Genomic DNA, 21,581 nt, shown 5'->3' with positions numbered 1-21,581 from the left:
ACTAAATTAACCCAAAATCCTGCCCCACCACCCTGGGTTTTTTCTGGTTTTTTTCTTTACCCCAAACAAAACAACCCCCTTTTCCGTGTGCCCCCCCCCCCCCCCCCCCCCCAATTAGATGTACAACAAAGCAAAGCGACAAGCCGCGAATTATGATACCCCCCTCTTCTCCCCATGTATACGCCCCTGTGCAAACGTCAGATTTTGAGGCGTCCAGCAAATATGAGGGACAGACAGACAGACAGAAAGACAGACGGACAGAAGTGCAATAGAATTTGGCCACATGGCGTTCTTTTAAGGTTGAGGCGTAAACTTGTAAAAACACTATTTGTTACGGGTATTAGGCGGGCATAAGGACTAGATGGATGCCCTTCGGCGATAACAGGTTCCTAAGGTTGAGTACGAATATTATGAAAAATTATGGCTTGGCATAGCAGCGCAGATTCTTCTTTCTTCCCTGACTACATGCGTGTACAAAATAGATTTTATACTTAAGGGGGTCATGAATTACGGAGATTTTGAATGCACGATGAATGTGCGATACTACCACTACTAGGTATTATACCCGACTTCCGTAAATTGACACTTAGGCCGGGTGTATGTAAACTGTGATTAAACTAAGCTGCCGTGACTCGAGACCGTCAAACTATAGCTACTTCCTATAAACCTAGGTTGCGAGGTGAGCTATAAAATCAATTTTGCCATGTAGAATAGGTACCTGACCTAAGCCAATGTAAATAGCAGCCAGCAATGCGAGATATTTATGTATCATTTCATTATACAATCCGCAAATACGAAGAGGTATCTACCTAATATATCTTCCAAGCCATCTTTATCGAATACTTCTCTCTATTCTGCCATAACTTTGGCAACCAGTCGGCAAAACTAAGTGCACTTCACCTAACCTAACCTACTCAAACAAGTATGATATTGGATCTTCTCTCCACGAAAAGCGGCAAAAGAATAAACAGGTGAAACAAATCATCAAAGTTTCATCTGGTCTGAACGGACCAGTCAGGACGCCCGGCACAAAAGAGGCCACCCTCTCAAAAAATAAAAAGATTCCAGAACGCCAAAATGTCAAGGCTGGCCCCCGTAACCCTAATATGCATTCGGAGAGAAAAAAGCAACAAGAATTCCACATTCGCAGGTGTTGTAAATGCTAAGGGTTGTCGCAGTGTTTATCTCGCAGTGCCTGGCAAAGGTTGGTCGCCCCATAACGCGTTGCCAACACGTACCTGTGTTGATGTTCTTGTGCCTGGTCCGGGTCTACCCTGCCGCTGTCCCCAGCCCGCCGTGCTTCCGTGTTGGTTGCCGTGTGCTTCGTTCGGATCATATTCGTTCCGCACACTCGAGGCCCCTATATCCCCTCTGACATCGTCGTAGGACACGTAGGGCGCATAACCCGCCGGAGCGGTAGGGTAGTCGTAGAATTGCGCCTGCCCAGTTTCTATGAAAGGGTCAGTTGGATGTCTCGATATGTTACCCGGATTTGGTTGGGCGTGGGTAATTAATCCAGCGCTCTCCTCGGGGACTCGATTGCCGGGTCGGACACCAAATGTGGTTCGGAATTCAGGGGCAGGTGGTATGCTATCTGTATTTATTACGCCCATGTGATCTGCGCCGTACGGTTTCATGGGATAGCTGGTGTCAATATCGCTAGGTTTATTATGGTAGCTGGGGTCTTCACGGCGGCGCTTAACCCCCACAAACAGCCATCTCATACCACGGCCGAAGGCCTTCACTATATCCCATGGGTTAAGGGCGTCTGCAAAAGCTTTCAGGCCCATAAAGCCACCCATCTTACGTCCGTGCTCATTCTCGCGAGGTGATACTCCCGAAGATGGGTCAGAAACTGGGTAGTAGGTCGTTTTGGCGTTTTCAAGATACGGGCCGTAAGGAAATGCCCAGATATGTAGGACTGCGAAAAGTGCCATCTCGACGCAGAGCATTAGACTCGGTATACCAACTTTCAGGTCGGGATAAGCGAGAATAGCATTCGGGTTCACTATATGAAGAGTTGACGTTCCGAGGGAGATGGCGATCGTTTGCCAGAATGACAAGAAGATGACAAGTTTGATAGCCAAGACCTTCAGGAAGGGCCTGTGCTCTGCTAATGGTTCCCGTAATTGCACGTAAAACTGGATTAGACAGTACATAGCAATAGTAACTGCTATACACTCTATTGCAATAACCTGTGATAATGTAATGTCAGCGACTTTTCCACTCTCCTTTCGCAACATCATGGTAATACATACCCAGATGTGAGCAAAAACGGGACTGTTAGAACTCTCGCAGTACCGTTCAAAATACTGTGTCACAACTGCGGTGATGGTCATGGCAACTCTGATGAAGCAGTAATGATAAATTCCAATCCAGACGATATTAAACCAGGTCAAGCCGCTCTTGGGGGTCCTCCACGGACCCTTCTCGCCACCGCTGAGCCTAGCAAACCAGGTGATCGGCCATACCCACGGTACTACGGGGTGCATATTTCGGAAGAAATCCTTCTGGTCGTGTAAGTCGGGTGCGACATAATGACACATAAGGGCAAAAAAGGAGGCGATGGCGAAAGCCTCGTAGCAATCGCTGATGACCTGGAAGTAAACCGCGTGCCAATAATACCATATGCATAAGAAGGCAGAGGTAGCATAGATGGGGACCATAAATAAGATGCGAATGATACTATTCCTCGTTAGCACGGTGGCAGGTGATACGCTATCGTAATGGGGAGGAGATAAAACGTACTGTCGCTGTTCGCGAGGCTTGGTGTAGTTGAGAGCATGTTGCCACATCAAATAAAAACTCGCTATGTAAGCGATTATGGTGGCACCGCCAGCGATGATGAGGGCGAGTTGATGGAAAGTCAGAGGACCCACGATCTTCTCTTCCGACCCGACTATTGAAAAGTATGTCAGCATTACATCTTGGCGCCACGATTCTGGGCATGCAGGAACCCCAGATTTGGCAGATTTGGGGATGATAGGTAGGATATTTTATCTCGGCACGTACTCCTCATTTCCTCCAGCGTCGAGTTACATGTTAAATTCATCGCGCCGACTGTAATTCAATCATTCGTAAGGCCTAGGAGGCAATAGGAAACGAAGCGCGACCGCTATTAAAATCCAAGCTTAAAGATATTATTCTGATCTTATTTTCCACCGATACACGCCAGGCGGATTTGATTACAAGCTACTCAATAAGTAGTCGATAAGTAAAACTGACAATATTTCGGGGAATTTCGTAATGTATCGTAATGGACGCGGCTTATCGATGTTCGTATCGATGTTAGAAAAAGGATTTCGAGGGGTTGTGTCGTGCGTGCGTTGTATGTTGCGACAGAAGCGGAAACAGGGGGGAAAGTCGTGGAAACGAGGGAAACCGTTTAAGAACTTGTCGCGTCCGACCGGCGGGTGAGATGTTCTATCGAGATAAAAAAGAAAGAAAAAAAAGAATTTTTTAAGAGTTAAGATTGAATGAGGGGATTGTTGTACAGGTGATGTTTTCGAAGATGTAACCGAAAAACCGGATGGGTTGGGCAGAGACAGAAGAGATGGTAAAAAGACAAAGAAAAAAAAGCGATGCTCAGCCCCGTTGGTAGTTGCACGAGGATCTACGAATTCATGAAGGTTTTAAAATTACTGGCCAAGTGAGAACACGCGGAAATACGTACCACTTTGGTAGCAAACGGGAATTAGTACAATTTAGTACAGCGCCAAGAAACACGTTCTATATATTATGTACCCAAGTATACTAAGTACCTCAGGTATAACCAAGGTTGACGTGCATGTTGCATAGCGGGGTCCAGGTACCTATATAGTGCTGTCTAACTGGTTAAGACGACGGGAACCGGCACAACGGCAAAAGGGACGGGTCCTTAGCGCTAAATCAGACGGGTTTCTGCAGCTAAGCCACTAGTAGACGTATACTACTACTATGTAATTCCATATTAACTGGTAAACCTAATGTATGAAATGCACGTTGTATCGAGATAGATGTACCTCTTAGTAATTCAATCTCCATTACTAAGATCTGATAGAGATTAAGGTTGAACGAAAGTCAGGGATGGATTAAACTTAACATGGAAGAAACTCTGTTGCCATTTCAGCGTACCTAAACTTATAATAGGGGTACATAATGTAACTACCTCTTAAATCTCAACTCTCATACTCCATCTTCAAATTGACTACCTCCTAGATAACAGGTACCTAGTATGATGCGAATAGTAAATATACAATACTTTGTATATAATAGTAATAGGTGTATGATAATTACAATAGACTACGAGATGAGTTACTATGTAGAAGCTTTTACTACGTCACCTAACCTCACAATCACAACGTTCATTTTACAGAAAGGGGCTGAGTCTACATTCCACCTCATAGCTTAATGTCAAGGCAGAAAATGTACTCAAGTCTACCTAGTTTATGGCCGTTTAAATGCGATACTATCTGCTATATATATCGTATAAGGCTTTAAGAGTGTTCTGAGTTGAGGTCTTTGGAATTTATTTGTAGTAGTTGCTTTAGACCACCATGACCCCTGAACCCCTTTAATCCTAACCCAGAAATATGGTTATTCGCGCTGAACTTAATACTAGTTGCAGATCCACCAGTAATTGAAAATGCATCTGGCGTAGCTTATGTAGTTGTCCCGGCACATTTCTCTCCGAGGATAATGGCCGCCGCAGTCCCTAGAATGGTACGGAATAATCGGTAAGTACAGCAAAAGGATTGATCACGTTGGGTTTGTTTTGCTCCTTCTATTTGAAGAATGGGAAGGTGGCGAAGTGCAAGTGTTCAACGAGTCTTACAGAGGTGCTTGACTCAGGTTTATATTCGCTACACCCCTACGGCAGCAAAGAGAGCCCTCTCTTCTTGGTTCGTGTCTCGTAAAAAAAGAATAGCATGCGGCGTCTAGTTCGATCAGATAACGAATAGGTTGCTTATATACCTATGCTTACCTTAGGTACCTAGGCAAACTCGTGAGATGATTGGTGATAGCTTCCCGTTCAAGCTTTTACTATTCCTCGACTGAGGCAACTTTGGTACTACTAAACAGGCAGGTAATAGGTACCCTACCCCGGACTCCCTCAGATCGGACAGGATAAACAGTAGATTCGGACGGAATCTTGAATTTATCTGCGCTGTGCCACTCCTGCACATCGTAACGGGACGCCGCAACTGATCTACGGCTAAATTATGATCATCCATATCTGGATAAGCCAAGCCTATCTTAAAGAGCTTAAATAGATGTCTAATAGGCCACAAGGTACAATTATCGACAGAGATCTCAAGCTTTAAAAGGCTACTCTTCTTTCATGTGAAGACACTCAACCTAGCAGGAAGGTCTTCCCCCTTCTATACCTACCTTATTCCAAGGTACCATTTAAGGCATCACGGTCGTGAGCATATCAGCTAGAGACTCCAATTAGAAAAACACACACTGGCTTAATACCAAGCATTGTAGAGCAAAAATTAGTAGACAGCTGTTGAAAATACGTGACGGTGTTACCTAGGTACCTTTGTTGCCCATGGGATACCAGAGCAAGTAGCATAGAGTTTTAATTCTTTACATACTAACCTAGACCCGGTTCTTCGGAAGAATAATCTACTTAGGTCTTAACCACTTTCTTCATAGACCTTGTTCGCCCCTCTCCTTCTCCCCCTCCCCCCGCAGTATAAATTTGGGCATATTGCCGATAAGATTTGCAGGCGAGCCGAAATTCAGAGCTTAGTAGTACGATAGGGTCAAAGGCCTAGGTGCAGGTGAGGTGGTAGTAGTGTTAATTCTCAAGGGCTCTTGGCAGTTCCCGAATGAGTTCATAAGATTCAAGTAAATTTACCCCAAGTGCAAGGTCTGGATCAACTACACGCTAATCCACGCGTATACACACACTTGACCAATTTTCGTGTATGTATTTAGTTGATCCGGACCTTGTACAAGTGTGGAACTGTCTGAACGAGAGAACCTGAGATGTCAATATCTACTAGGCGGTTCTCTTATGTTTTCGAATTAAAGAAAGTAATTCGCGAAGGAAGTCGTGTGCCATCATTGGTCTATCTAGCGGAGTCATTGAAAGGGGGGCTGTATTGATATAGTTGAACGATGACAGATTTGGGTTTGAGACTAATGGGGAGCTAAGTGTGAACAGAACGGGTCAATGTAGAAGACAAATCCAAATCAAGGTATGGGACAAACAAGCAAAGTTAGCTAATGCAATATAATAAGATAGTGAGAGATATCATTGTTAATGTATAGACCTTTCTCCCGTATAACACCATGGTGGTTTAACTACCGATAGTACCTGCCCGTACCTAACCTAGGGTATGCAAATGTCAGGAGGTTTGTGCCCTTGATGAATATCATATGTAGAGTGTTAGGGCCGTACATGTAGTATATTGGTTTGAAACAACAACGCCTGACCTTCTATCCGAGGGAGCCGGCTTCCCTTTATATGGCCAGTATATCCATGTTATAACCATACATCCCCGACAGCAAGAATTCCTCGTCGACCAAGCCGATGTAAGTCCACCATAGAAGAAGCAGTTATAGTACTATTTATGTAGTAGTATTTGCGAAATTTGATTAAAAAAAGGCAAATGAACCAAATGATATGCGTATGGTTAAAACGATAACGCCAAGACGCCCTGGGGCCCGTCATCCCTTCATTCTTGTTGTATGCAAGCAAAAGCGCTAACCCTCTTGCAGCGTAAAGAGGTATGTAAGTAGTAAGTGGAGAGAGATTTATATGTGCTAAGTGGTTTGGCTTCGAATCAAGGGGAACAACTATTGAAAATCAGAGATTAGGTTAGGCACTAGAGTTCTTGTGGTCGAGAGGGGCCGTACCTATGATCTTTAGACCGTACTCGATATGTTAGATACATCCATCACGGGGTATTCATTAGTAGGTTCTGGGTAGGATGCTAACCACTGTGACATTGCTTCTTCAAATCCGCGTACATCCAGCTTCGTCCCTTGAGTTGTGAGGCCTTGGAGGAACTGGCTGAATAAATGGCCTGCCATATCCCGAGTGGGGTGTGAATAGGGGCAATCGGGCAAAGCGGTCTTCTCGCCGAAGAGTTTCTTCCAAGACCAATACCACTTATAGTTAAACTTGGCGTTGGGGTCAGGACACCTGGCCTTAGGAATTGGAGGAAGCTGGTCGACGGAGCTACCGTTGGTTGGTTCGCACGACGCGTGCGCATCCAGGGACTCTTGGTCCGCAAATGAATCCCAGCAGCTTTTGCAGTGGTAGACTCCTAACCTATGATCGTTGTCTAGATGCTGCCTCAGAGCGCTAATGTTTTTGAACTTCTTCTTGATGCAACTTGCATGCCGGGCGGGGTCACGCTTATAGAAAAGACACGCAAGAGGCCTATTTTCGTCGATGCTAGTTGTTGACGAGCACGACTCACATGCTCTAAAGGTTTTGTGGGCAGGTCTATCTTCTGGGTCTTCCTGGTAAAACTTTCTCTTATTAATGTTCGATAGACATTCGTCGCTGTTGCGGCGCACGGGGCTTCGAGGACGAGGTAATTCTTCCCTTTGATCTATTAATGAATCCATGTCTGAGAATTGAGGGCCAGCGCTGGAAAATCCTTGTGCGGGTAGATCTAACCATTGATTGTACGGAAATGATGATATATGTTGTTGGGAAGAGTGAATAACAGGACCTGTCCACGGAGCCGCAAAGGGGAAGGCATTATGAAAATGCGCGGGATTAATTGCATTGATGTCAGAGGGGAAGATAGGTGAAGGTATTTGAGGCTCAATAGAAAAGTCCGCAGGGTTGTCATTTGGATCTAAATCCAATCTGTGGGGTAGATCAATTCTATCGGGATTAAAAGTTTCTGGGGCGTCTGTCTTTGACCGTGATCCTTCGTCACTAGGACCACATGTTCCTATGACATTAGTTTCTACTTGGGCCCAGTTGAAAGCCGTCGAGTAGCCTTCACGATCGGGAAATAATGTGTCAAAGTCATGATTTCTGTCCCCGTCAAAAGCTGTTAAATCGAAAGTATCTTCTTCAGCCCCTTTATTGCTGCGGGGTGTGCGCTCGCCCTCATAAACTTGATCCAACCCACCAATCGGGACAGCCTTGTCTTGATTTGAACAAGTCAAGGCCGCTAATCCAGGGTCTGACTCCAGGGCACCTTCGGAAGGAAACAACTGTGTCGAGGTGACCTCAATTGTGTTTCCCGTTGGGAACATTGCGGCTCTGTCGATCTCCGATCCGTGGCGGTCACCGTGCAGAGCCTCATATTCCATACCCTCCTTGATTTTCTTGGGCTTTGGGTATAAAGAATCCTCTTCTCCCACGTAGCAGTTACTGCATCTTCTATGCCCACAATCTACACATCCTAGGTCAATTTCCCAGAACATCACCCCATGCGAACACTCGCACTAAAGAATATTAGTTATGGCAGAGTAGGCCGACGGAAATATTAGTTTCTCCCAAAAGAAAAAAAAACAACAACATGTAAATAATAACTTAGGTACTTACGCAGAGCCACTGGATATTTTCTGAGCTTAGGGTTTCTGTAGATCTCATAACATCCATCTCGTATAATAGTATATAGTCCAAGCTGCACTTAGTAGTTTATTCACAAAGAAGCACCTTCACGTAGGTCTACAAATTCAACGGGTCTTTAAAGGTCTATCAATGTCCTTGATGTCAATTGGGATGGGCAACGATATCACATTTGGGCTAGAATATGTGATTGGCTTATTTCCTGATTCTAAGCTACGAATACCCAATTACTTCGGTCCAGGCACGAGCGACATTAAGGAAGTCATATTTAATCATAACCAAGATCAAAGGCTACGTCCTCCTCCATTTTCTGATCATAGCTATGATTGAAGATACCTAGGAGGAAGTACACTTTGATCAAGTTCATCATCACTTAGGATCGTGCATCGTGGGGGTCTCCATTTAGCAGCGTGTTCTAGTTGTGTCCATCTATTATTGGTTGATTATTCCGGTCTGCATCCTCAAACATAGCATTAATCAAGATCCTGATTGTCTACCCGAGTTTGAACGAGGGGACACTTGTCAGGCCCGAACTGTCTAAGCAACCTGCATCGCGATGAAAGCTCGAGGCCATTATACTTGTGCTGTAGGATTCGGGCCTCCGAAACCGTCGAATGGCAAGCTAGAAATCATTATTTCTCTGTGCATATCAGCACTTTACGACAGCAGCATTTACCAGGCCATTGTCAATTTTGATGTACGATATTTATAGACTTAGATGATTCCATCTTTGATCATTTCAGCCGTGTTTAACCTACAGTACCCGAGGCAAGGATCGACTAATATGCAGTAAATCTGCGTAACCTTTGCCTTATCGTTAAACAAATGTAGAAGTTTGATTATTCGAAGAATGGGAGCTCATAATAGATTGTATTAGGTACCTGTTACTTACTTCTTTACGAACAATGTTAATGTCTCGACCAACCAGGGATTGATGCGGTATATAACCCCTATTCCATGAAATGCCTTTACATGGCAACGGGGTGTTCCTAAGCGATGCTCCTTCAATTGTGGTAGGTAAACGCAAATCAAGGACTTGATCATATCTTCATTAATCAGGTACACTGGGATACTGTAGCAACGATAGTATGAGACGCATTGTCTAAGTGTAATAACCCTAGCCTAGCGAGGATGAAATTGGCTAGGCATCTTCCATGGGGGATAGGGCAATAGGAGCATCCTTGAATGCGTGTCATATTTGCGCGTCATATTAATTCGATTATTCGTTCAATGCGAGGTTGTTAAGCTAAAACTAGCTACAGAATATCAATTTCTGCAGTGCACAAATTACAAGCGCCGATGATTCAAGGCTGACGGCTGCGACAGCGTAAGCAAGAAAACAGTTGAGTCCAAGCACTGGCACACTAGCATTGTTGTACCATCTCTCCCACGAATACATGAGATCGAAACGCAACAACCTTGAAGTAGACCATCTCCTTAAACTTTCACTCGAAAACTGAGGCGCCACCACGTTGAATCTGAATGGCAGAAGGCACCGGGTCCTTGAAACGGACGCCGCGGTGACGAAGCCAGATACTCCATATCTCATGCAGGGTGTCCGCATCTTCTACAACATTGGCCTCGACCCATCGGACCTGGTCCTTGGTAAACCAGACGTCTTTCAGGTGGTTAACATCGTTGTCGTGGTGCTCGACCCACACATCGAAATTGGCGTTAAGATACATTCTGGATTTGAACCCCAACTGGGCCTGGTATGACACCAGGAACTTGTCGTCGAACATTTCCGGAGTTATTTGTTTGAACTGCGATACGATCTCCTCCCAGACCTCGTTGTCGATCGAGTCGTTACAGCCGTTGTCGAAAGGTATCTGCGGAAAGATTCGGCGCAGTTGGTTGCGAACTTCGAACATCGTCATGCGCAGGCATACGATGTGGATGTAGGCTTTCTTTTTCTCGGGGAGATAGGCCGGGACCATCGTCGCCGGGTTTCGCTCCCAAGCCGCCGGAAAGCCCGTCCTGATGACTCGGTGCACACGATGCTTGGTGAATTGTTCCCATCTCGTCACGCACTCGACCCAGCCGAACCGACCTCCGGCGTAGTCTACCGCGTACTTCTCCCCGGTATGTAGAGTGACGCAAAAGACCGTGTGAGGTCGTAGCATGCTGGACTCAAATTCGCCGTCCAAATTTACGCGGACAATGGGGCGATAGGCGTTCTTGACTAGGATAGTGTATTGTTCAATGTTCGTGAGGAGGCCTATCCATAGGTAGATAATTAGTGCCCGCCGTGGTTAAAAAAAAGGGGGGAAATAAGCTTACCTTTCTAAAGCCACTTCTGAGTAGAACTCAATACCAAGAAGGGCAAGTCCGGAAGATACTGATCCTGCAGAGCTGCCCTGGCGTGCTCCTCTTCGATTTCGTCTTCTTTGTAGAATTGGCGGACGACTGGGTCTCCACGCATGGCCTCGTAGTAGCGAGGCTTCTCTTCCAAGAATATCATGTCATCTTCTTCACACGTGCTCTCCAAGGAGAGGATGGTCTGGCGTGTCTCTATAACCATGAGAAGAGACTTCATAAGGTGTGCACCTCGTGCAAAGCGCCGGCGTGCAAGACATTCGGGCTTGTGATCTTCCTTGTCGAGGGTTTCGCAGATTTCACTGCAGTAGCCAGTCCGGATAGTCAAGTGAAAGTCGATAGCCTGTATGCAGTCGCGGCAGAGGAATAGGCGTCCTTCGCGTTGGCAATATCTGCAAATTGTCTCAGTGGTGAGTGACTTGGGTAGATAGCGGTATTCATCATCGCCATCGTCCAGATCTGTAGAAAATCCTTCCCCGCATTCATAGGCATCTTCGTCCTTTCTTCCTTGCAGCACCCATTTGGAATGTGCGAAATAACGCGACTTGGCTGACGTTTCATCGTATGTGGACATATCCAAGAGGATGGGTATAAGGCCTTCGATAAAGGCGGCACGCAAGCCGTGGGGGTTCTTGCCTTTCAAGACCTTGGTAGCGATGGACTTAAGTTTGCGACACTCATAATAATGCTCAGAGGGGCCAGTTTCTTCTTCTAAGAAAATCCCAAGGGCCCTATTGTACTGGCGATCCTGTTCTGGGTCGTGGTATCTATCGTTCGAAGTTGGAGTCGGTAGATTCTTGAATAGGCGCTCGATGGAGATTTGACACGAAGCTAGAACTGGTTCTTCTTCGTCGCTGTCTCCAAGCGCGCCTGGATCAATAAGGTAAAGGCGGGCTCGAGATATTGGTGCAGATTCAGATGCCATCGTCGCCATTGTTGTATTGTCTCCGGCTGAGTTTTGTCCACCTCCGTGACCTCCTTGAGATGTTGATCAAGGATCAAAGTTGTCGAGCTTGGAGATTGATCAACTCAGACAAATAAAGTAGGCAACCATCAATGTGCATGTCAAGTATAAGAGACCCTCCCGAGACGAAAGGGGGTTGTAACTTGAGGCAGTGATGGCTTGTATTCGGTAATAATTACCCACAGGCCAGGAATAAAATACTGTGCAACAACTCCCCCAGGAGTTTAGGTTAAAAATCGAGAGCTTGTTGCCGCGGGATATTACCATTAGTCGTGGATCAATCGTAGTCAGTCGTCGAAAACACTACTAATTCCTCTCTATTGCACCTACAAAACCCCTAATGACAGTTGTTCGTAGTGAAAAGCCAGAATGTGGATGTTCAGAGTGCTTCTAATAAACAATAAAACCACAACATAGCCCTGTGTACAGACAAAAGAGGAGGCTATAGCCTATAGCCGTTCCGTCACAATAATACACGATAGCAGGACAACCATGCTTGAGTAAGAACTTATGTCTAAATCAAGATTATATAGCACTCCCCCGTATCTCCTAGTTAGAACAATTTTAAGTAGATATAACTATTCGAATATTTCCATATGATTAACTTTCAGGGGGCTTGCATAAGCCCAAAGAAGCTATTCATTGAAGCTTAAATGGTGAATTTCAAGGTAAAGATTGGTGCGGCTACACGGTTAAAGCCATGTAGTTATTCCCACGGGGACCATGGGCACGAATTGTATTGATAATACTTCCCTTTTGGTACTTTTCTAGAATTGTACGATATGTCGTGTGATTTCCCTGCGGGATATATGTAGGTTCTACCGTGACGTGTTGCTACTTGACGGGGGGACATGAGCCCTAACACTTGCCTCATGAGGAGCTTTGTCACTTTTCCAACAGCTATATCTATAAGACTACCGACTTCGGCGTTCATGATCATGGCCTTCTTGTAAATGTCTCGACGACTAGCCTTATATGTTTCGACCTTGAGCTGGGCAATTGAAGCCCCGAAATTATGTCTGTTCAAAGCTGGGGATAGGGCAAGCTTTTGGGTAAGCGGTATTGTTACGTATCCTGGGCCCCTCTAGCTTTTCATGGCGAAGGCCTTAGAAGGGGAGGCTACCGAAACTTTCGCAGGCGATGGGAACGTCTGGCTCAAGACCTTTGACGATTAACACTTGGCCGGAGTGGCCTAACGCGGGGCAACAACGAGGCCTGCGTTGAAACCCCCCTTGGTTGGCTGAATGCGATTATCTTCTTCGTGTGGAAACATCGGGAGGTCCAATTAAACGCCAATATGTTGCCACTTTCATGGTTTATTTTACTCCTGAACAGAAGCACCAATGTATATACCATTAAGCAATAACTATTTTCCACACATCCTCTGGTATTCGAGTTGAATATTCGTAGAGGTTAGTAACAGCCGATTCTAGAACACGTTGCTGGACAGCAGATTTATAGGCTTCTAAGTTTATATCGTTAAATATTTGGAAAGGGAAGTTTTTATTGAGTGACCTGTGATATGATACTCTTTCAAAAGGCATAAACGACATTAAAATCCTTTAAGGCCTTCGTTGATACAGTGGCCGAGATTGCTGCTCTCGTATTCTCGAAATAAGGACACGAATACCTAAAGCTCAGACATCTTAAGGGGGTGGCTTATTTAACACCGAATTTTTCTTTATCGCCATGTACACATGTAAGCGGATTTAAGGCGTCGTCACCATCCATTCCAATACATTCAGTTCAATTAGGAGGTTCCTAGGTAGATAATTGATAGTTGCTGGAAGCAGGAATCTTCGGATTCCATCTTGACTTATTATTACCTGCCACTAGGCTGTTTGTTCATTGCTTCGAGAAGTCTTCTCTTCGTTATTACGTGTAACTTTATATTCGGGTTTCCCGGCTTTAACGCTTCGGACAAGGGGTGGTTACTCTTATTAACATGGTTCATGTTTAATGAGGATAGGGCTTCGTCAAACCGCACGGTCAACCCAGCTTCTTGTCAGAACCAGGGTTGCAGGGGCCACTGTTGCATCCATCATCTTATTAAGGTAATCCGTACTAACAATAGAAGCAATAGAAGTTCGGTACGCCGCTCTTACGGCAATAGCCTATGTAATAACAGAATTGGGTTTTGTACAAAGTATGTATACTTCAGGTGGTTGTTACAAGTAATTAGTATACCTTAGGTACTTAACCTGCCTAGGTAATGTTAACTAGGTAATATATGTTAGGTAGTATATGTGTTTGAACCAAACGTGAAGTTGGGCGTTATCATTTTATATTGGCGCGTTGGAGGGGTCCCCGTCACGATGACGTAAGTGACTTGCGACTAGGCCCGAAAATCTTCATTTGCATGAGCCGACGTGTACACAGAATATGCCAAAACTTTTTATCGGTTGATAATCCAAGCTACCTATTTGGGTACCCCTGGATTAGTTAAACAAGATTGAACAATTCATATGTACCTAAGGTACCTATTGGATGCCATGGAACAGGTACCTTACCTAGGTACTTCCTAACTTACCGTAGGTGCCTGGTATTTGCGCAATCATCTTACAACCCGCTGTATTTTACAGGCTACCTTAGGTAAGTACATACAGTATAATACAGTTTTCCATTCTCACGGCATTACCTCCAGCGGTACATGATACTCACGCCAAGGTACTAGCCCTAGACTCAATCCCTTTTCAGAAGATGTGCCTGATGATGATTACATAGTACTATCAATGGAGCGCTTGCTCATTACATACCTAGGTAGGTAGGTAGTACACCAAATAGCCTTGAACAAAATACTATGTACCTTTAACAACAGCACTTCTTTATATTGACTCCCAAATATACCTTACTTCAACTCATCCACGAGTAGCCATATCCCCCCTCACTATTAACCATGAGCAATTGCTTATTGACCTTTTATTATTCCTGTATGTACTGGCGATATGTCCTTACTAAAAATGCCATGCTTCGCTCCTTATTCCCATACCCTCGGCTCCGCATCTCCTCCAACCAAATCCGGAAATCCAAATAAAAAACCCATCTAGGCGCTTCCTTTTTTCGTACATACCGGTCTAACGATCGCAGTTGCTGTGAACTACCCCTCTCCCCTCGCGGTGGATATTCATATACCGAGCCAGAGAACAAAATCAGTATCGAGAATTGAATGTGTCATCGCTCGCTACGATGCCAAGTATATGTGTGCGCAAAACCCCTTGACTTTGTCCTAGAATCTCATTCTCCTCTAAACGCCGGGCCTGGTATCTTGAAAATGCAATGCAATGGTCCAACTATGAGTTCGACCAGAAAGAGATCGTGTACGTCGTTAGCCGTTTTCTAAGACGGCTTACCAATCCATCCGTAGATCAGACCATGCAATTTTAGTCGGCCTCGGGAGGATCGGGATTCGTGGTTCGAAGTACTTTTCGCGAATAATCGTGGTTATCTTGCAGTGTGTTAATGCTCTCTTGGCTCTTGTTCTCGCGGCTGTAGATATTTGCAGCAAATGGGTCCATGCGGGGATCATGCGGCATAAACCGACTATTTCTCCGACCTGATGTATTATCGCCATCCCATACCGATGCCTTTCCGGTCGTCGGTGTGCTCATCATGCCCACTGAGCTTCCGCGCTGACTTGCGGGTGAGTCCCCAAGAGCATCACCCTGGTCTCGTCTTCTCCGGCGGAGCCAGAAGAAAAGGCCTATACCTATAGCGAGGCCTACAGCAGCAAACACACCTATTGCTATTCCAACTGCCGCGCCGGTTGAGAGTCCATGTTGATTTGCTGGTATTCCGCTTGAACTGGCATCCGGTGATGCATCTGGGTTATCTGTAACCGTAGGCATTATGGTAACTGTTTTGACAGTACCTCCCGTGGTAACCGTAGATACACTCGGGGTCGTAGGTGCAGGTGTAGATGTGGTAGTGCTACCTTCTGATTTCGACGTCGTCGTATCCTAATATCCAATAAGTATGATATCCCCAACAAAAGCGGCAATAGACAAGTAGAAACAAGAATATGAGATTAGTAGAGCATACAGGAACGGCCGTGGTCGCGTGAACCGTTGGAGTAACAGTGACTGTATTTTGTAAAGTCTTTGTCGTAGGGTCCTGATGCCGGACTAAGTCTTAACGAAATATCCTCCCAAGCTCGTTGCCGAATAGCTGTACCAAGGATCCGGTGAAGAAATGAGAACCCAGACGATATATTCGAAGAGGCACTGATTTCTTGCGTGAAAAGAACAAGGACAAAACAAAACTGGGTGACTTACAGGACTTGACGTTTTAGTAGAAGAAGCAGAGCTGGCCGACTTGGTGCCGGAAGGCTGGTGATCAAGAGACATGTATCCCCATAGTCCATCACCTCCGCATAAATCGCTTGGGTAGCCAGGACATGAGGTATCGCACTTCCCGGTATCTACCTGAGTTGACTCGTCGGGCACATAATCACTACACCAACATTGATTATATTTAACCACAGCAAAGGCGGAAGTGGCTTCGCAGAAGTCGTGACACAGCCCGTCAGACTGATAATGACTGCTGTCTGGAAAACATTAGTAAGATATAGAGAATATACGGCTCGAGGCATTCAGAAACATACTGGCTGCTGTCGATGCTGTGTTGATGCTTGCACAATAAACTATAGGGATAGACTGAGTATGGCCTAAGTTGGCAAAGAGGGCCATGAGGCCCACCAGGGCTACGGATCGGGTTGCGGAAGACATGGTTCGAAAATATCCAATGTTTGATATCTGATAACTACTGTTAGCAGGTATGCTCAAGGTTGGGAAGTAGTTCAACCACAACTAGATCTCATTCGCTACAAACAGAAGAGGAAGTAAACTCACAAAGCGAACGAACGTAAATTGAATAGATTGAATAGCCAGTCAAGCAATCCGAGAGATCACGACACAAATATCACAGGCAACCGTAAGAGTTGCTCGCGAGTATTGCCATGACAAATCTAGCAGTTCTCAATTGAGGCAAGCAGGTTTGCCAGAGGGTCAAAGGTCACCAGTTGTGAAAGGCGAATCTGGTAACAGATTGCCAGCGTGACCGTGGAGTTATGATGCCTTCAGAAGAGAGGCGGAAGGTAATGCGCGGCTCACGGTGCAGAGTGCTGGCCAAGTCTCAGAAAAGAGAAGGGAAAAATACGAGCAAACGGATGGGAAAGGAAGATGGAAGGGATTAGATAGGTCTTAAAGGTACCGTGGTGGTGGTGCACACACTGTGGTACCTCTATGTACCTAGTTCTTTTGGTGGGTGGTGGTGTTGTGTGGGTGGCAGGCTAACAGGATAACAGGGTACGAAGCAGGGCAGGTAGACAAAAAAGCAGAAACAGGGATTAGGGATGGAAGGAACGGGATTGGGTACGTAGCGGTCGGGAAAAGCTGGGATCGCTGGGATCACTGAACAGCTGCTGGGATGACCTTGAATAAGCACCTTGGATAAGCCGGGATAGCCTGGGATGAGTTTGAGCAGTTGCAGGACGTAGATGCCAAGTCTCGCGGCCGATCGGCGTTGGCGAGCGGATTAAACGTCAAAGGTCGCTATTGGGACCGGGGAAGAGTAGAACAAGCCAGATAAAATTGGGTGTAAAAGGTAGACAGATAGCGTAGAATAGATATCAAGGTGAGTGGTGAGTGAGTTTTTTTTTTCTTCTCTTCGGCCCAACTCTCTCCCACCAGAAACCAAGAGAGACAAAGGACAAAAAGGAACTGGTATGGTATGCGGAGCGGCTGTGTGCTGTAAAAAGGTTCCGAATGCAATCAGTTTGTATGTAAGTTTGTACTAAGTACCTAATGTAACTCTAGGGGGTTCCTTATAGATATGAACAATATGAATATGAATATAAATGTGAATGTGAATGTGATTACGAAGTACATATGGATATAATATGTAAGTCAGGCCTGATCACGGTAAGTACCCAGGTATGCACGAAATATGTATCGATGGTGATAGCAAGTGAAGGTGAGTACAAAAGCAGGGGTACGATGAGCCACGATGAAGAATGAACGGGGGTCCCTGTGAAACGAGCGAAGGGAAGCGATCGGAAGCTGCCGTACTAAACTTAAAGGCTTTAAACCAACGAATAACGAATGATTTCAAGAAAAAAAAGGTATTAGAAACAGAGTAAGATGGAATAGCGTCGAATCTGTCGTTGAAAAGGGAAACAGAAAGAAGAAGAGGGAGAAAGCAGAAAAGTTGGGGGGTAACAGATGAATTTGGAATGAAGAAACTAATACGCAGTAGGCTAAGAAGAATTCTGGAAATGGCGAATTAGATTTTTAACCGGAGCATCAAATTCAAGATCTTGTGAAGATAATGTAGACCGTGTAAAATGTAAGCCTCCTAAAATGCGCACGAAGCATATAAATGACTACCGTTTTGGGATTAGACGATTGTTTCGGCCCAATCTATCAACTAACTTCGAGGCTTGTTGTTCTAGGTAACAGTCTACTTAGGTACCTAGTTTAGGTGCCTGCCTAGGTACCTAACCTGATACCTATCCATTGTGTTACCTAAAGAACTACGTATCTTGTAGGTGCCGCCAGCCAAGCATTGAGCTGCGTTACTTGCAGTTCATTGGATCCGTTGGCAGTTTCAAAGGACAAAGCTACCATCGAATTTACTGGTCGTTAGTTGCTATACCTCTGGCAGAGTGGATCATGGCCTAAATACACTACTACTATTACTACGTACTATAGTACGGTTTATCTCTTGAATATTCAACTAAACATAACCTCATATGAGATTGTCATCCATATCCCCAGGCTTAAAAAACATTTATTTACATAGTGTATTATCGAACCGACCAGTTGTATTTATTACTAGTATCCTACTAGTAACCTCTTGCATTTAAAATACGTACATACCTTATCTAATACCATTACCACGGTGCCGAAAGGATTTCCGCTCATTCCCGGACTAGGGTTTTTTTCTTCTTCTGTAATCTCACTTAACCTCGCGGCCAGGCGGCACATTTCAAATTGCTACATTTTTCATATATTTGTGTCTAGCTCGCAGCTGCGCAGGAACTTCCTTGAGGCTTGAGCTAGGACCCTTTGGGATGGGGATTTTGATACGAGATGCCACTGTTTCAACTTGGTAGCGCACAAACCGCGAGCTAAGCTCAGAGGCTTATTATTTATTTCTACTGCCTCGTGCCATGCGCGTGGGCACTCTGGCTGCTTCTACCCAACCGCAGCGCCGCGCGTTATTAGCTCTCGCTTACTTCGTACTTAGTTCAAATACTTATTCACGTTACCTCCTTGCCTCTTTACTTGCTGTCGAATATGAGAGCATTATTATCAGCTTCTTTATTTTTCTCTATATCTATAGGTAAGCATCAAACAAATTCTTCAAAATTTCACTTCCCTAGTTGATGATGGGTTTAACTCGCTACTCGACAACTCATGCGTTAGCATCCATGCAGACTATTTTCGGAATAATTGAGGATCAAATATTTGTCGTTGCTTCGCAACCTCCGTAACGGCATTCGGCTAGACATCTAAGAGCGAGTGAGGCGGTCCGTATAAGAAAGCCTACGTAGTATACGATGCCAGCATACTAGCTTAGGTTAGTTATGTAGAAACCAATCCAGGTCATGGTTTCTCGCGAAAGTGGGTTGAGCCGCTCACAGGCCAGAGAGGTGTACGTGCTACTCGGTATCGACGGAAAGTCGTAAAAGAACCACTTCTCAGACCCAAGCATCTCGTGAAACTTCCGAGTTACGCAAATCACCCCACACTGTCGGATGCCCGAATCTCAAATCGGATGGTCTCCAAAACCCCTTGTACTTTATTTATGCTAGAGTCCCCTGTGATTGCTCAATTGCTCGTATCACTCGACTTCGTCTATCGCACTATATCTGCAAACCCCCCTCGAGTGAGCAATACGGGATGGCTGTAAATAGCCGATCACGTCTGCATCTCGCATTGGTTTGCCGAACTTTTTTAGCTTTTGGGGGCTACGCGGCATTACGGACGATGCAAGCCTCGAGGCTTGTGTAATGCGCACATAATAGCGTAAAGTACATCCATCAGTCAACAGGGACTTCAGACAATAAACGGGAGTTGGCTTATTTTTATTTCTTTATTTATTCCATCATTCCCTTATCCCCTCTTTGCTCATCCTATATCTCCCTAATCTACCTACCTCGTCGATCTAAACATTGGTCTCTGGTCGACTTGGAATATAACAGGCCGCATTTACCGACCAACTCGTCGTTAAAAGGCAACGGCACCATACCACCATGCATAATCTGTGCTAGGGATATAAAAACAAGAGGCTAGCTGGGGTTGTACTATGGGAGATGGGTTTGCTTTCCTTACCGCCCCTCCCCCACAATACCATAGATAGGAAGAATGAGGTGATCATGAGCACTCCCATACATAGTATCTCACCCTCATGCGGCACGATGCACAACAACCACTAGCTTAGACGTCCTTCACTTACGCATGACCGGCTTTGATGCCAGCCCCTCCTGGTCTCCGGGTATCGCTGCGAAATCTTGGAATTTGAATCCCGTTACGCACCCGCACATGGCATCGAAAAGAACAGAAGTCGGTTGAAGGTGGTGCCAGAGTCGCAGGTCCCTCAACAGGGATGCGTCGTCTAAAAACAAATCTAAGGTGTAGATCTGCATCTCGCGTCATAATACTGCATTGCTAGCTACTTGGAGGTGCTTCTCACTGCGCGGGTATCGACTCAGTCCCAATTTTGACGACGATGGCTTCATTCGAGAAACAATTCTCATAAATCTACTCAGACAATATTAAGTAAGTTTTATTCCCGCATTTTCAGAAACTAACCTACAATATAAACAAAAGAGGGAATTCCTTACTTAGCCAGATCTTATCACCGAAAATCTATGACACTTTGAAGCTACCTATCTCAACTTATGGCCTTCCTGTTCGGGATGGACTTGTCCACCGCCTCCGCATGTGAATCCGAGACGCATCCTTTTGTTCCGATTTTAGACCGGGGGTATTGATAATGCAACGAACACAACGCATGCAGGTTAGAACGATAGTGAGTTCCGATGGAATTCCACAGTTAAGCTGAGAGATCTCTACTTTTACATATCTGTACAAAGGTGATATAGATACCTAACGCTTCGACACCCCTCCAATGTGTTACTCTCAAACCAACCACCTCCAATGGGTCAAGTTACCACCTTCGACCGCACAAGCAGATCTAGAAGCATCTTATCCGAAATTGATATTCCCATCCTTCATGGAGTGAGTATCTCCATGTTGACAACCAGTAATTGACCTTGGCTTCGAAATCGTAGATCAACTGATATATATATATACACTCTGGGGGTCGTAGATCGTCAAGGGGAGTAGGTACATGTACGAAACACCTCTTTGTCTTCTTGGCAGCTTTTTCAGCTGACATACCCCACATAGTAAAACCCTGAACGGGTTAATAGCAGCATATTATTAGTTAATTACCAGTTAGTTTCTAGGTTGACCAAGGATGAATGCTCGGATACAACTTGAGCCGCATCGGTAAGTTCAGTAGCAGTGCCCGGGTCGACGGTTTGTCCTTGTTCTCCGACATCATCACTAGGCCCCCTGAATGTGAGTTGCTAACGTTAAATTTCTGTCAAGACGTGTCTCTTATCTTCAGGTAATTTTAAAACGGACGCGTCCGGGCCAGCCCTAGCGTAAAGCTCGAGCTCGAACAGGTTGCAACTAGGACCAGTAAAAATTAAGTGAAGCGTTTTAGTGTGTAAGACGCCTCAAGAATCGACAGGTACAG

At 45.2% G+C, this 21,581-nt stretch overlaps 4 protein-coding genes across 4 annotated transcripts; all 4 read right to left on the bottom strand.

Moving 5' to 3' along the window:
- Positions 1-541: 541 nt before the first annotated feature.
- F4812DRAFT_418918 (DUF300-domain-containing protein) lies at positions 542-3,663 on the bottom strand. Its single transcript, XM_047933296.1, has 4 exons — positions 3,013-3,663; positions 2,749-2,899; positions 2,259-2,685; positions 542-2,195 (listed from the first exon to the last, which is right to left on the bottom strand). Exons 1-4 carry the CDS (start codon positions 3,050-3,052, stop codon positions 1,182-1,184), a joined length of 1,632 nt encoding a protein of 543 aa, XP_047793084.1. The 5' UTR covers positions 3,053-3,663; the 3' UTR covers positions 542-1,181.
- A 2,526-nt stretch (positions 3,664-6,189) lies between these two features.
- F4812DRAFT_418912 (uncharacterized protein) lies at positions 6,190-8,692 on the bottom strand. The gene is made up of 3 exons (XM_047933295.1): positions 6,850-8,692; positions 6,392-6,789; positions 6,190-6,322 (listed from the first exon to the last, which is right to left on the bottom strand). The coding sequence occupies exon 1, from the start codon at positions 8,383-8,385 to the stop codon at positions 6,859-6,861; it is 1,527 nt and encodes a 508-aa protein (XP_047793083.1). The 5' UTR covers positions 8,386-8,692; the 3' UTR covers positions 6,190-6,322; positions 6,392-6,789; positions 6,850-6,858.
- A 1,142-nt stretch (positions 8,693-9,834) lies between these two features.
- On the bottom strand, positions 9,835-11,783 carry F4812DRAFT_469287 (uncharacterized protein; the record flags this gene model as incomplete). The annotated part of the gene is made up of 2 exons (XM_047938864.1): positions 9,835-10,751; positions 10,841-11,783. The coding sequence occupies 2 exons, from the start codon at positions 11,781-11,783 to the stop codon at positions 9,979-9,981; spliced, it is 1,716 nt and encodes a 571-aa protein (XP_047793082.1). The 3' UTR covers positions 9,835-9,978.
- A 2,911-nt stretch (positions 11,784-14,694) lies between these two features.
- F4812DRAFT_469282 (uncharacterized protein) lies at positions 14,695-16,537 on the bottom strand (the record flags this gene model as incomplete). The annotated part of the gene is made up of 4 exons (XM_047938863.1): positions 14,695-15,769; positions 15,852-15,923; positions 16,085-16,356; positions 16,414-16,537. 4 exons carry the CDS (start codon positions 16,535-16,537, stop codon positions 15,194-15,196), a joined length of 1,044 nt encoding a protein of 347 aa, XP_047793081.1. The 3' UTR covers positions 14,695-15,193.
- Between the last annotated feature and the right edge of the window lie 5,044 nt (positions 16,538-21,581).

The sequence above is a fragment of the Daldinia caldariorum genome (genome assembly GCF_022478825.1).
Source record: "Daldinia caldariorum strain CBS 122874 unplaced genomic scaffold F4812scaffold_3, whole genome shotgun sequence".
NCBI classification, from domain to species: domain Eukaryota; kingdom Fungi; phylum Ascomycota; class Sordariomycetes; order Xylariales; family Hypoxylaceae; genus Daldinia; species Daldinia caldariorum.
Note: the sequence above shows the minus strand (reverse complement) of the source record. Positions and strands in the feature narration are given on the sequence as shown.